The sequence below is a fragment of the Gobius niger genome, assembly GCF_951799975.1.
Source record: "Gobius niger genome assembly, chromosome: 8".
Lineage (NCBI taxonomy): Eukaryota > Metazoa > Chordata > Actinopteri > Gobiiformes > Gobiidae > Gobius > Gobius niger.
Window position 1 is genome coordinate 5509334 of NC_136859.1, and position 13600 is coordinate 5522933.

Consider the following 13600-nt stretch of genomic DNA (forward strand, 5'->3'; position numbering starts at 1 on the left):
TTTCTCTGAAATTACCAGGCTTTATGATTTTAAGTACACCTCTGATGACTTCTGACTCAGTAAAACCTTCTAGCAAACCATCATTGATTTGTTTACACAGGTTACCAAAAGAAACATCAGAACCGGTATCTGAAATCTGTCCACCGTGTAGCTTAAACTCTCTGCGTGGGAGTAGACTTGCAACGTCACTCAGACTCCATACCTGATTTCTCATACTGGACGAAGGACTGGCACCACTCAAAGGAGTGCCAAAGGTTCTTGGGGTTTGAAGTGGAACGGTGAAACCTTGTCGTGAAGCGGTGGTGTCTCGGTCCTGCCCAGGGGAGGGGTGATGTGAAGGTGGTGATAGGGGTAGTTGGTGGTGTTCAGCCGGCTGTGGTGATGGCATGGCGGCGTTATCCCCAGAAGTGGTAGATGGTTGGAGTGGGGGAATTGTAGGAACATGGTTGATGGTCTGGTCTTCCCTCTGGACGTGGACCGGGCCAAGGTGGATGGTCTGGTCTTCCCTCTGGACGTGGATCGGACTCTCGCCTCCAGGTGTGGCGACGTCAGCAGGTTTCAGGAGATCGGTTATGATGTCATCTATGAGGAGCAGATGCGACATACCCTCATCTTCTAGTGACTTTAGCTTGTCACCTCTCAGAAAGTCAACAATTAACTCATACAAGTCAGTGTCACTGTACTCATCAAGTCTGCATGTGACGCTAATGTCCTCAATAGTGCAGACAATGGCTTGCAGCTGACTTGTGTTCAAATTTGAGAGATGTCTCTGGATCTTAACGACCAGCGCTCGCCGTGGTGCATTAGTGGCCATGTTGCATCGATGGTGGTAGACACTCTCTGGATGACACGCGTAGCACGCCTTCCCTGAAGTTCTGGACACCTCGAGCACAAGATGCACTCTTCACCAGGCAGTTGCTGTCCCTTTAAGCATCCCGGACGAGCCCCCAATTGTTACCGGCGCCAGCCCTAGGGGAAGCTGGGCGGTTACAAGTGACACATAGCTAGCATGTTGCCTATGGTCATGCTGTGGACAGACGTAGAGGAGACGTTGTTAGTCAGGCCACAGCTCGTTTACTTCTGAATTCAATATTTACATACATGAAGACATACAATTATTGACAGTTGACAAAATAAATACATAGCCATCTCAAAAATATGTCTCTCACGCACACACACACATACTCCTTCACTTTACTTAAATTATGACTGCGGTAGTGTATAAAAAAGTCCACTAAATGTCCAACAGTTCATCTCCCTTCAACGCCTTGCTCCGTCTCATCTCTCCCACATGCACGCACGCGCACATACATACATACACGCAGCGCGGCAACATGAAAAGAAAGCGCCCAGCAACTGGCGACAACGGACTTCATCACTCTGAAGCTAAACTTGAATTTGGATACTATTTGACGAATTAGACATGAAAATGTTTTACAAAGGACTTCAGCACAAAACACTGCTTGGATCATTGACAGTTTGCTTCGCAATACATTCATTCTACAACGACATTTTTAACTAACGTTTTTTTGTTTAACCGTTGAACAACGTTCGCAACGTAAAATACATCTTCTAATTAAACCAAATTATCTTGCACTTTCACAATTCGTTCAGATCATACATTCAACACTTCGAATTGGATTAAAACGATTTCGGACCAAGATTGAGCTACAAAAGTAACTTTTTACCGTACCTGTGGACAGACGTAGAGGAGACGTTGTTAGTCAGGCCACAGCTCGTTTACTTCTGAAGCTGCGCCTGCGCGAGCCTCTCTAGTCCCCACAGTAGCGCTACAGCACCATCTACTGGTAAGATGTATAACTCAAAACAAAACAGACAATAGCGAATATTCAAAAAAATAGAGGGGGTGTTTGTTAAAATATAAAACTTTAGATGTAGCGTTTTTTCAACCTACTACACCTTCTGTGACCTCTGACCTCTCTCTCTCTACTGTGATGAAAGGTCATGATGCCACACAAAACTGTTTGCTCAATAAAGTGTTTGAAATAAAATGTGCTTCAAAAGATGTTTTCATTTTTGGTCTTTTCTCAATATTTTGTTCAGCTCGGGTTGAGTATATTATTATTTTATCAATTTTATAATATGCTATAATTTAAAGGCATTATCCTTACAGGCATTTTTTTCCTTACAGATCTTGAAAAATAGTTCCTGGATCCTTTACTCCATAAACTGGCCTCACCTAATATTGCTGTACTGATCATTTAGCAATAATAATATATATATGATAATAATATGGTAACAGTATCATGTACATGAACAGGTTGTATACCCATCTTTACACTGGATAGCTACAGGTGGGTAGAGTAGCGAAATATTTACTCAAGTCAGAGTAAAGTTTTTTTTATACTTTTGTTGAACTACAAGTAAAAAGGAGTGACACAAACAAATACTCAAAAGTAAGTCAAAAAAGTACTTTGGTTAAATGTTGCATGAGCAGAGAAAAACGGGGTTTTGTGAGACACCCCCTGTATCGAGACAACGGAACACAAATGTGATCATGTGACCATTATATTTCGAAGCCCCTCCCATTCCACACCTGCCAGGTAGGAAAAGTTGGTGCTGTGGTAAGTATTTGTTGTTGTTTTTTCACAGTAAATTTTCTTGCTGAGAACATTATCAAGTGTTGTGTCAAAACAAGTTGCTTCAGGTAGAAAAACTTGTATCACACATGTTGCTGAACTTCCAACATGTAAACCCATGTGCTTGATGCTAGTTAAAGATTAGCCTGAATTGCTAGAGATGTTGTTCTTTCTAAAATGGTGGCTCTGGGGTAAAGTGGGACAATAATCCAGGTGGGTCTGGCCTGTGTCCTGAGTCCCAGGCTCCTCTAACTGGTTCTGATGGTCCTATGTTCTGGGCCCAGACTGTGTCGTGGCTAGTTCTGATTATGGGTCCATGTTCTGACCCCGAGGCGGCTCTGACACCCACACTGTGAATGTTAATGAATACATTTTGAGTCATGTTGTATTTGATTGACTTTAGCCACTTTTGATCACTTACAAACATGTAAAAAAAATGCTTATTTGACCAATACTCATGATTCTGTTACTGGTCCAACATGAGTTTGTTTATGTGTGGTTGTCAGTCTAGCTTTTATTGTGAAAACACGTCTCATTATAGTGTTTCTAAAGTGGTTCACTTTACCCCGTTGATTTCGGCGCATTGACTGTCTCAGTTTTAGGGTGGGGTTAAGTCAGACACATGACCACTTTTTTAAGAACATCATATTTTCATTGCCCTTTGGCCTGAAGACATACTAATCATTTCCATAGCTGGGCAACATCCTGAATTGATGGGAAATGTGTTAATTTTACTGATATATAATTTTAGCTAAGCTCAAGGGGAGCAAATGTAAAAACTGTATCACATTACCCCGCTCTCCCCTTCTGTGAGGCCTCATTAACTGAGTGTCTGAGTTATGTTTCAGTTGTTCATAAATTATGAGGAACAATATGACAATCTTAATATTACCATACACATGTACTGAATATAGTTTAGAAGAAAAACGGGCAGGAAACACAAACTAAAAATATTGTAGGTCGACATAAAGCTTTTGTAACTTGAAAATGTACTCAGTTAAATGTCTTTACTCAAGTAACAATAAAGATACTTCATTACAACTTTCAGAAGAAACTTCATTAGGTTTCTTCTAAAAGTTACTCCAGTACTTGTACTGAGTAACTGAGCACTACCCGCCTCTCTGTATATCACTGCATTTGTTCCTAACTATCCTTGTGTGACCTCTTTTGTAACTTGATTCCACCTCGTCATAACCAACTCTTAACTATATTTATTCATTTACATTTTAAATAATTATTTACAAACAGACATGACGCCACGCTTTAAAGTAAAGACTAGACAATATAAAAATAGTTTTATTCATTTTTATTTTCATTTTCATTGACCGAGTTTGACCTTCCAGCCGAAAACAACGCTCGGAAAGTTACGTCACTTCCGTTTACCACAAATCCAACATGGCGCTGCTCTTAAGGTCAGTCCGTCTCTGCTCTTCTCGTTTTCTGTCACATATTGTTGTTGCTGTAGCCGTGACATCTGAGGGATATTGTTCAGGCAGCGTGTGACCTGCTCGTGACCACAGCTGGTGATTTTGAGAGTTTGTCTTTCTCCTTTTAGCGGAGAATCTAACGAGGCTAAAGCTAATGCTAACCACAGTAGCATCAAAAGAACCACAGGAATCTCAGAGCTTTGGTTCTCGACACGGAGCTCCTTTCTTTGGTTTGTTACAGATTAAACGTGTAGCCATTAAAAGAGTCTAAACGAGTGGATTGTGTCATGTTAAAGTGTTTGTTTGAGCTAAAATGTGTTGTTATTGCTGTACTCTTGAACTATGCCCTTTATTACAAAACGTGAGACGAAGATTCAAATAATTTACATAACAGTCGCAACAGACATTTTATTTATTTTCAGGGGCTCTTATCACTTTTCGCGATTGAACTTTTCAAATCTTTATTTGGGAAAATAATAGTGAAATAGTGACAGTGGCTCCGCAAAATAAACAGTCACTTTCCATAGGATTATTGTTTTGTCACGTAAATTACTATACCGACTTATCGTTCAAAAATGACTGAAAAACAATACATATTTGGGCTTAATATTCATCGGCTGTATTTTAACCTGCATTCCCTTTTGTCATATGAAATAAATTATGTTTAGTTGTGTTTCAATGTATTCACGTGAGATATGCAAGTACAGCTGTACAAAAAAGTACAAAGCTTTTCTGTCATTTTTAACATACTGAGTTCCAAAAACGGGAAAACTTGTTTTTTCTGGGGGGGGGGGCTTATTGCGAAACTAGACACTCTAATAACACCCATTGTGTGATTTTGTGAGCTCTGTGATGAACAGAAGTGAAATAAATGATTATCAAAAACGTGTTAAACGTGACTATCTGGACATTTCGTTTGACAAAGCAGAGCGGCTTCCCATGGGATCGAAATAGTTGAGATTTTAACATTTCTCAGAGTGTTTAAATGGTTAAAATCGGTTCAAGGACGACTGAGAAACATCCTGTTAAAGTCTTCAATCTGAGATCCAGGCTGATAATGAGTGAAAGAGCTTAATAACACGCGGTGTTTCAAAACGTGTCAACAATGGTGTCGTTGAAAATGGACTTGAAACAGAACTATTTAGGCATTTGCCTCTTCCCATAACGTTAGTGTCCGTCCAGAGAGGAGAGAGTTGGAGAGAGGAGTTAATCAGAAAGAAGAGTGTTTCATAAGACACACATTATCTCCGAATGTAGAAAAAAAAATCTGTGATTTTGATCAAAACGAGCCTCTGTTCAGCTTAGTTTTCTCAGGAACCGAGGCACGTAGAATTAAACTGTTTCCACCTACGAGTCTCACTTTTCAAACGAGCCATAGCATGTGTCCTATAACATAGAATACACTTTGATGCCACAAATATCATGAAAAATGGTCTGGATTGTTGGCACTCAACAGCTAAATCCCAAATACAGCGCGGCCTCAATGTGTTAAGCTAATTAGTTTCTGTAGAGTCAAAATCACAATATATTCCTGTCTCAAAATACGGTCACCTTCAATGAGAGCCAGTTAGAGCTGATTTTTTGGGCAGTTGGAAAGAGTAGACTCTGTATTTTCTCCCTACTTAAGGGCTACATATGTAAACTTGCATCTTCACTATACTCCTATACGTTCCAGATACGCACTGTCCCCATTACATGAAAAAGTAAAACACTAAATGGACTAACAGGCTCAACAACCAAATCACGTTAACACTCTCAGACTTTATAGATGTTGACAGATCTTTAATGATCTTAAATGCTTGGATTTTGTACTAAGAGGTGGATGATTTCTAAAAATTGATTGTCTTGTCTTTGTGATTGTTGTTAATAAATCCCAGTACAGTCATTTTGTTGCTTTAATATGACTTTAACGTTAACATTCATTTATTAAGTGTAGCTTTATTTCAAATATAATTAATGTTTATCTTTGTAACCCCTGTGGTTATGCATAATCTCTCTCTAGACGTTTTTTTTTTAAATGTTTCCTCTCTTGTTCCGTCAGGACGTTGTCTCGACAGGGGGGGTGCCTGTCCAGAGCCCACTCCCTCAGAATCGCCACCGCCCCCCTCCTCTGCAGACAGTGAGTTCAGAGCGGGACGTGTTTCTAGAATGGAAATGTTCTTAATGTAGCAATTTAACGACGCAGCCTCTTCCCCGCAGTGTCGCTCCGATGGGAACCACAGCCAAAGAAGAGATGAACAAATTCTGGGCCAAAAACAACAAACTGAACCGGCCGATGTCTCCGCACCTCACCATCTACAAGTGAGAGCAGACGTCGTCATGTTAAAATACAGGATGTAGTTAAGATGTTAATTAATATTGAAATAACAGTAATTTGGCGATACTATGTGCAGCTGTTGTTTACATTCGTTTTGTTATCATTTCTTCCTGTAACTCGCTTGTCTGAGCTTAAGTTCTGGCGTCTTGTATTTTCAGATGGTCCGTCCCGATGATGATGTCGGTCACTCACAGAGGAACGGGCGTCGGCCTCAGCGGAGGTAAATGAGAGAATAACATCTCAGAGTAGCTTTACAGACATAACTGCGAATGAAAACACGTCTGGGATTCTTGGCGATGCTATTTTAAGAGTCTTTCCTGTGGTGAGAATGGATTTTACTCATTTGGTCAGACTATGGTTTGCTTTATGGCTAATGGGATATTACCGACGCCAAGAGACTTTCTAAACCGTGGCTTTCTCTGAGTGACAAATTTAACTGACTCTTCTCTCCATTTTAAGATCAATACAGTCATATTTTATTATCATGATGTTACAGATCTCTAATCAATTGTATCTATTGATCAACTAATGGATGAACATTAAACAAGGATGACTGGACTTTTGTACCCTAAATATCCTTGGGTATATTACATTGGTATATTACAGGGGTCGGCAAGTTTGTGTCATGGAGGGCCGATTTTCTTAATTTCCAAAACACCAAGGGCCGAAACTCACAAATGTAGGCCAAAGTAAAGCACCATTTTTCTACAAATATAAGTTTTGCACATAATATATGACCTAATGTGGTGTTTTTCACATTTTAGAGTCCTTTTCACATATATGGTCTCTGACTTATGAATAAATGTTTCTTCAAAATTCTCTTGAGGGCCAAAGGTTTTATGCTGGAGGGCCGAATTTGGCCCCCGGGCCTGATGTTGCCTTCCCCTGGTATATTACATTAATATAAACATCTCACATGAAGTGATCTGACCATTACAAATATGTCAAATCAGTTATTTCTTACACTTAAATACAAACACTTGGCTTCAGCAGTGGTTATTCTATTGTATTTTGCTTCGTTAGGTATTTCTATCATAGTTTCTGACCCAGCCTTGATTAGTTTTTGTTAGCATGCAAGAAGATAACAGTATGTGAAGAACCAGTGAGCCTGTGTTTAAGATGTTAGCATGCTACCGGTTAGCATTTAGCTTCAACAGCTCAGCTCTGACCTCTCCAAGAGAAAGCCCTGAACCACAAACATCTAGCCTTAGATACAACATGTGACAGAGGTCAGAGCTGAGCTGTCGCTGTAGTATTTCCACGACAGTTGGTTGAATCAACTGCCAGTGGTTGAAGCTAAATGCTAACCGGTAGCATGCTAACATGTTGAGCAGCTTAAACACAGACTCTGTTGACATGACAAACTGTAAAAATCACAGGGAAAGGTTTCCTCTTTGATGTGTTTAGTCTTCAGAGTGAAGCAGATCTATAGCAAATCCTGCTGTAGCTCCACAGACTGAGCTGCTACGTCTGTGCTGCATTTGCTGGTTTTATGTTATATTGTTGTTTTTACTGTTTTCTTCTTGAGCAATGATTACGAGTACATAAAAATGCCAATCAGTTGTCTTTCATTTTCATCCTGAGTAGAGATATTGTTACATGTTGTAATACTGCATAATTTTGCTTCGGTATTCAAAATGGCCGCCAGAACTACTGTATGCACGATGTCATTGGAAACGCATGTATAGGCCTGTGCAAGACCCACGTTCTTTTTCATAAATTTTTGCCCAATTTTTGTTGTGCTCGGTTCAGGTGGAGGTTGAGGTTGACTAAAACTACCATTAGATCTATATATTGTAAACATTTTTTCCTGTATATGTATTGAAAATACCAAAATGATATAAATGAACATATTCAGCTATTCATATGGCTGAAAAATTTCCCATTTCGTCCAATGTTTAGTGAAATATTTGAAAATCTTAAGAAATGAAATATGCACAGATTTTCTGCGTTTGTGGCATTAACATATAGTATTTGGGCATTACAATGTCGGTAAAAAGCACCTTTATAAACCCCTCACACTTTCAGAGCTTGTATTAAAATGTGTGGACGTTGAGCTGAATCCTATTTCCAGACATAGATCAATAATCTAATTGCAGTTTTAATCAGGAGAAAACTGTCTGTTCGCAAAACCCTCCTACATGTGTACAGTTATAGAATATTATTAGTCTGAGCCGTTGTTTCTGTTTCCCTCGGCTGAATAAGTCCTAATCCCGCGTCTGTCAGTTTGTGATTGATCTGAAATGTCTCGGGGCGTTTTGGGTCCATCTTTATTGATCGCTGCCAAACTCATTTAGTGAAGTTACAAACATCGGCGGCCACAGTGGACGGCGAGGAGAGGCTTTTAACGCTCTGCTGTTGACCCACATACTGGACGTTTAGGCTTTTTATCCGCCTGAATGTGGCCAGTGAAGGTCGGCGTGGTCCAATTTTTAACGAAGCGCTGGACAAAATGTTAATGGAGGCTCCGGGTGCGGTGCAGATAAACTTACAACAGCTCCAACCCGAAAGGTGCTGGCGCTAATTGGCTTTTTAATTATTAACGTTGGGCTGAAGTTGAAACCAGATTCTTGTTGAACAGAATGGAGTTTCTGTAGTACTGGGGGGTGGGTGGTTTAGGTGAGAGAGTTCAGCTTCAGCCGGCTGGACCTGGCGTTTAGACTCTGCAGTCTCCTCCCTGAAGGCAGCACAGTGAAGTCTCCTCAAATGTAAAGCTGTGAACCTCATTTTGTAACAATAGTGGAGCAGTGTGACCTCTTAACCCCCACCTGAACCGAGCACATTGCGTTTTTGTCCTTGTTTTTGTCGCTTTTTGTAGCTTTTTTCAAGGAGCTTTTGTTTGGGTAACGCCAAACTAACAGGAGTAAATGTGCTCAGTTTAGGCGGGAGTTAAAAGAAAATATGTATTTTGTTTCAGAAAAGCCCATAAAAGATTCTTTATTTGTCAAACCATTTGTGAACTAGGGTGTGATGGTTGGGAGTTCAGCTTCCTGATGGCCTGGTGTATGAAACTATTCATGAGTAAAAAAAAAAAAGGAAAGCCCATTAGCCATTTAAAAAAAGTCAATGCGGGCACCATTTTCCAAGGTCTCCAATGATTCATATTCTGTGCAATAAGCTTGTTGTCATGAAGACATTTTTGCCTCTCTTTTCAATAAATTTTAGTTCGAGTTGGCCTCAGTCCAATGTAAGATCTTACCTTTTGTTCCAACTCGGCCCCGTTCGGTTCCAAGAACCTCTCAAAAACCTCTTCTGTCTGATCCGCCTCATTCAAAGCACATTGGGATTGTAAATGTGGTTCAGCCTGAGCCGACAAGGACAGTCATTTTATAAAGCGTCATTGGGTTTAAAGGTTGAAGTTTAATATTAAACCTTTTTGGCAAAGTACAACATGACTAATGAAAGTTAAAGAGGGGGTATTATGCTTTTTTCGATCAAACAGCACCAGTCTATATCACACTACAATGATGACCAAACCTTCTGTTGGTCTGTAAATGCAGTAAATTAGAATAACTGCCTTGTATAAAATGGCTCTCTCAAAATGGCTGTAGTGAATGTCTTGAAATAGGCCTCTGTCTCTTTAAGAACCTCTGACCCTTTCAGACACGCCCCCTCCACACGCTGTCTGTGGCATCAGTGGGGAGGGGGTTCTGCTGAGGAGCAGTGGTTGGTTACTCGGCTGGTGACGAAAGCTCGGAGGCGTCTCCAGGAGGTGGGGGCGTTCCTAGGAGGACTCAGGCAAACCTATCCCTAAAATGGCCGCCATCAGAGTTTTTACAGATTACTCAAAAATACGTGAATGTGCCAAGGCAACACTTCAGGCTTGTTTTTAATGAGGGAACGACATAATAATATGATGTAAAGCTTGAAAAAGTTGATTTTGCATAATACCCCCCCTTTAAAGTTTTCTTTATTGATTTCTTTGGCGGCTAACAGGCTTTTTCTGACTCCGTATGAACCACAGAGCTTTCAAACCAAAATCTGTTGCTTGTATCAAAAGTGCTGGGTTTTACGCCTAATCTGCCAAACTGACACTCGTTTAGCCGTGTCTGCAGTCGGTCTGAATAATCCTCTCTCTCTGCAGCCATCTCTGCGTTCGCGTTGGCCGCCCTGGTGTTGCCTGGAAGTTACCCGTATTACCTGGACCTGATCCACTCGCTGTGGGTGGGGCCGGCGCTCATCGGTCTGGCAAAGTTTGGCATCGCGTTCCCCGTCGCCTTCCACACCTACAACGGCGTCCGTCACTTGGTAAGAGCCAGTGTTGCGTCAGGAAATGTGTTTGGGAATGTTTTTTTCATGTATTGCTTTGTGTGAGCTTCAAAATATACAAATATATAATAAGTTTAAAGGTGTGAGATTATCTGTACTGATGGTTTAGTGATTGTACTAAACCACATGTGCTCTCAGTGGTTTAGTACAATCACAACTCGACCTGGGACCATGAAAGTGAGCATGTCCTTTTTTGTTACCTCTTATCCCCTCGCCGGAACCGAGCGCATTTTCTCCACTTTGGCTTTACCCAAATCTAGTCTTCTTGACTGGAGAGCAACAATGTAATGCCTCATTTCAAAGTTAAGACCTACAAAAGTGATTGTAACCAGTGTTAATTTCGTCGACTAAAATATTTAGTCTTAATTTTAGTCAAAGCGATATTTTTGGCGACTAAAATTGGACTAAAACTAAATTAAACGTTTTTCATGAGACTAAAACTTTGACTAAACTGCCCAGATATTTTAGTCGACTAAAATAAGACAAATAAAAATGAAAGGGAGAGACTAAAATCATCCAAACTTCTATTGACCGTCTGAAAAAAGCCTCAGATCATGTAAGTTCACTGCCAAAGGATCAGCTCTGAGCTTTGTTCATGAGGAGCAGCTCCATGAAGCAGAGGAACAAGATTAAATATGATTATAATGAATATTGTCAATGCAAAGTCGACTAAATTAGTCTTAAATTTAGTCGACTAAATTTACTTGCAATTTTAGTCGACTAAAACTAGACTAAAATTGACGATTTTTTTTGACTAAAACTAGACTAAAATCGAATTACATTTTCGTCAAAAGACTAAAACTAAATTAAAGTATGTTGTCAAAATTAACACTGATCGTAACTTTGTTTTTGTCACACATTTCAGCGTTTTTGTCTGTTTTTGTCACTTTTTATTGATTTTTTTTTCTTCTCTTCTTTCGTCGTATTTTTATCACTTTTTCATTGCTTTTTAGCTGCATTTTTTTGTGTCTTTGTCACTTTTTTGCGGCTCTTTTCTTGTTTTTCCCATCGCTTTTTGTCACTTTACCGACCTTTTTTTTTTTTTTTACGCTTTTAGATTTGGGTAAAGCCAAACTGGAGAAAATGTGTTTGGTTCAGGTGGAGGTTAAGAGCTTAACCTCAAGTAAAAAATGCAAAATATTTAAAGCAAAAATTCTTCAGAAAACGTTTAGGGCCCTGATATTTTCCCAGACTGTGGCCCTGAAAAAGTTTCTTCTAAAATCATCCCCGTGAAGAACTGGGACCTTTGAAAAGCTTCATTTTACCTCATTTACAATCAATAAATCCAAGCAGCCCTGGCCTTTAAGTCTCCAAAGAAGAAAGTACAAATATTTTTTATATAATTGTGTTGAAAAAATTGGACAATGGCACCAAAATTCGCCACCTGTTCAGCAACAAGTCCGGGACAAAGCCTGTTCCTTGCGGTGAGCCGGTGGCATTGACAGTACATCTGCACATACGACTTAAACTTTTCACTTGTACTGGAGTTTTTTTTTTATATTTCAAATGTCGTCGGGTAAGAGTAACATGGTCTAACTTGTTCTCCCTTGTTTTGTTTGAATTCAGTGGTGGGACATCGGAAAAGGCTTCAAGATCCCGGAGGTTTACCGCACGGGCTACACGGTGATCGGGCTGTCCGTGCTCACCTCCCTCGCCGTGGCTTTCCTCGTGTGAAGACGACAACGCACCAAATCCCCCCTCGCACTCGGGACGCTTCTGTTCTGCTCTGTCATTATTGTAAATTAAAATATGTCTACGCTACTTTAACTCGTGTGGGGTCTGTTTGTGTGTTTGAGTGTCTAAAAGTGGAGCCAATACCTGAAATTATGAGCTTGATATCGGTTAGACTTTCAGCCATAAGATGAATGTGGCAGGTTTGTGGATCGACTCGCTTCCATATAAGCCGAACGCCCATCTCAGGTCGCCCGTTGCATTATGGGTAATGGAATTTCTTTCGGCTTCCAAACAATATTGATCGTTTGCGTAAAGCAACAAAGAAAGCTCTGATTTGGACCGTTTTAACCGATGGAAAGTTGATGATTTAAAGTGTTTTTGTCGGTACAATATTAGCTTAAAGAGACAAGATATCTTGCAAGTTAGCCATTTTACACTCACTACTGCCACCTCAGGTCATACGTGTAACTGCAGCTTCTATATTAAAGAGGGGGTATTATTTTCCTTTTTTCAATCACATAGCACCAGTCTATAGCACACTACAATGATGACCAAACCTTCTGTTGGTCTGTAAATGCAGTAAATTAGAATAACTGCCTTGTATAAAATTGCTCTCCCAAAATGGCTGTAGTGAATGTCTTGAAATAGGCCTCTGTCTCTTTAAGAACCTCTGACCCTTTCCGACACGCCCCCTCCACACGCTGTCTGTGGCATCAGTGGGGAGGGGGTTCTGCTGAGGAGCAGTGGTTGGTTACTCGGCTGGTGACGAAAGCTCGGAGGCGTCTCCAGGAGGTGGGGGCGTTCCTAGGAGGACTCAGGCAAACCTATCCCTAAAATGGCCGCCATCAGAGTTTTTACAGATTACTCAAAAATACGTGAATGTGCCAAGACAACACTTCAGGCATGTTTTTAATGAGGGAGTGACATAATAACATGATGTAAAGCTTGAAAAAAGGTTGATTTTGCATAATACCCCCCCTTCAGACCCAACTTAACACCTTTTGAGTGACAGTGCAGGATTTTAGAGGCAGTTGTGGTGAACTCGTTTGAGCTCATTCTAAACATTAGGACATGGCTGGAACATGTAGGGGAGGAAAATACATAATTGTAACATTTTTAAACTCCGTATAGCCCCTTTAAAGTCAATTTTTGCATCCAGGGCTGCTACTGAGATAGACAGAAAAAGGAAAGAACTGAACCACCGTTCATATGTAGAGATGCTTCAATAATGATGACCAGTCCTTGGAAAAACTATGTGAGAAAAACATTTCTGATCCTTGAAGGCGACTGTTGGACAAAATCCAGGGTCTGAA

General features: G+C 40.4%; 1 protein-coding gene across 1 annotated transcript; it reads left to right on the forward strand.

Annotated features, from left to right (window-relative positions):
• Positions 1-3964: 3964 nt before the first annotated feature.
• sdhc (succinate dehydrogenase complex, subunit C, integral membrane protein) lies at positions 3965-12384 on the forward strand. The gene is made up of 6 exons (XM_079561066.1): positions 3965-4012; positions 6069-6146; positions 6227-6328; positions 6503-6564; positions 10429-10592; positions 12180-12384. The coding sequence occupies exons 1-6, from the start codon at positions 3996-3998 to the stop codon at positions 12285-12287; spliced, it is 531 nt and encodes a 176-aa protein (XP_079417192.1). The 5' UTR covers positions 3965-3995; the 3' UTR covers positions 12288-12384.
• Positions 12385-13600: the final 1216 nt, after the last annotated feature.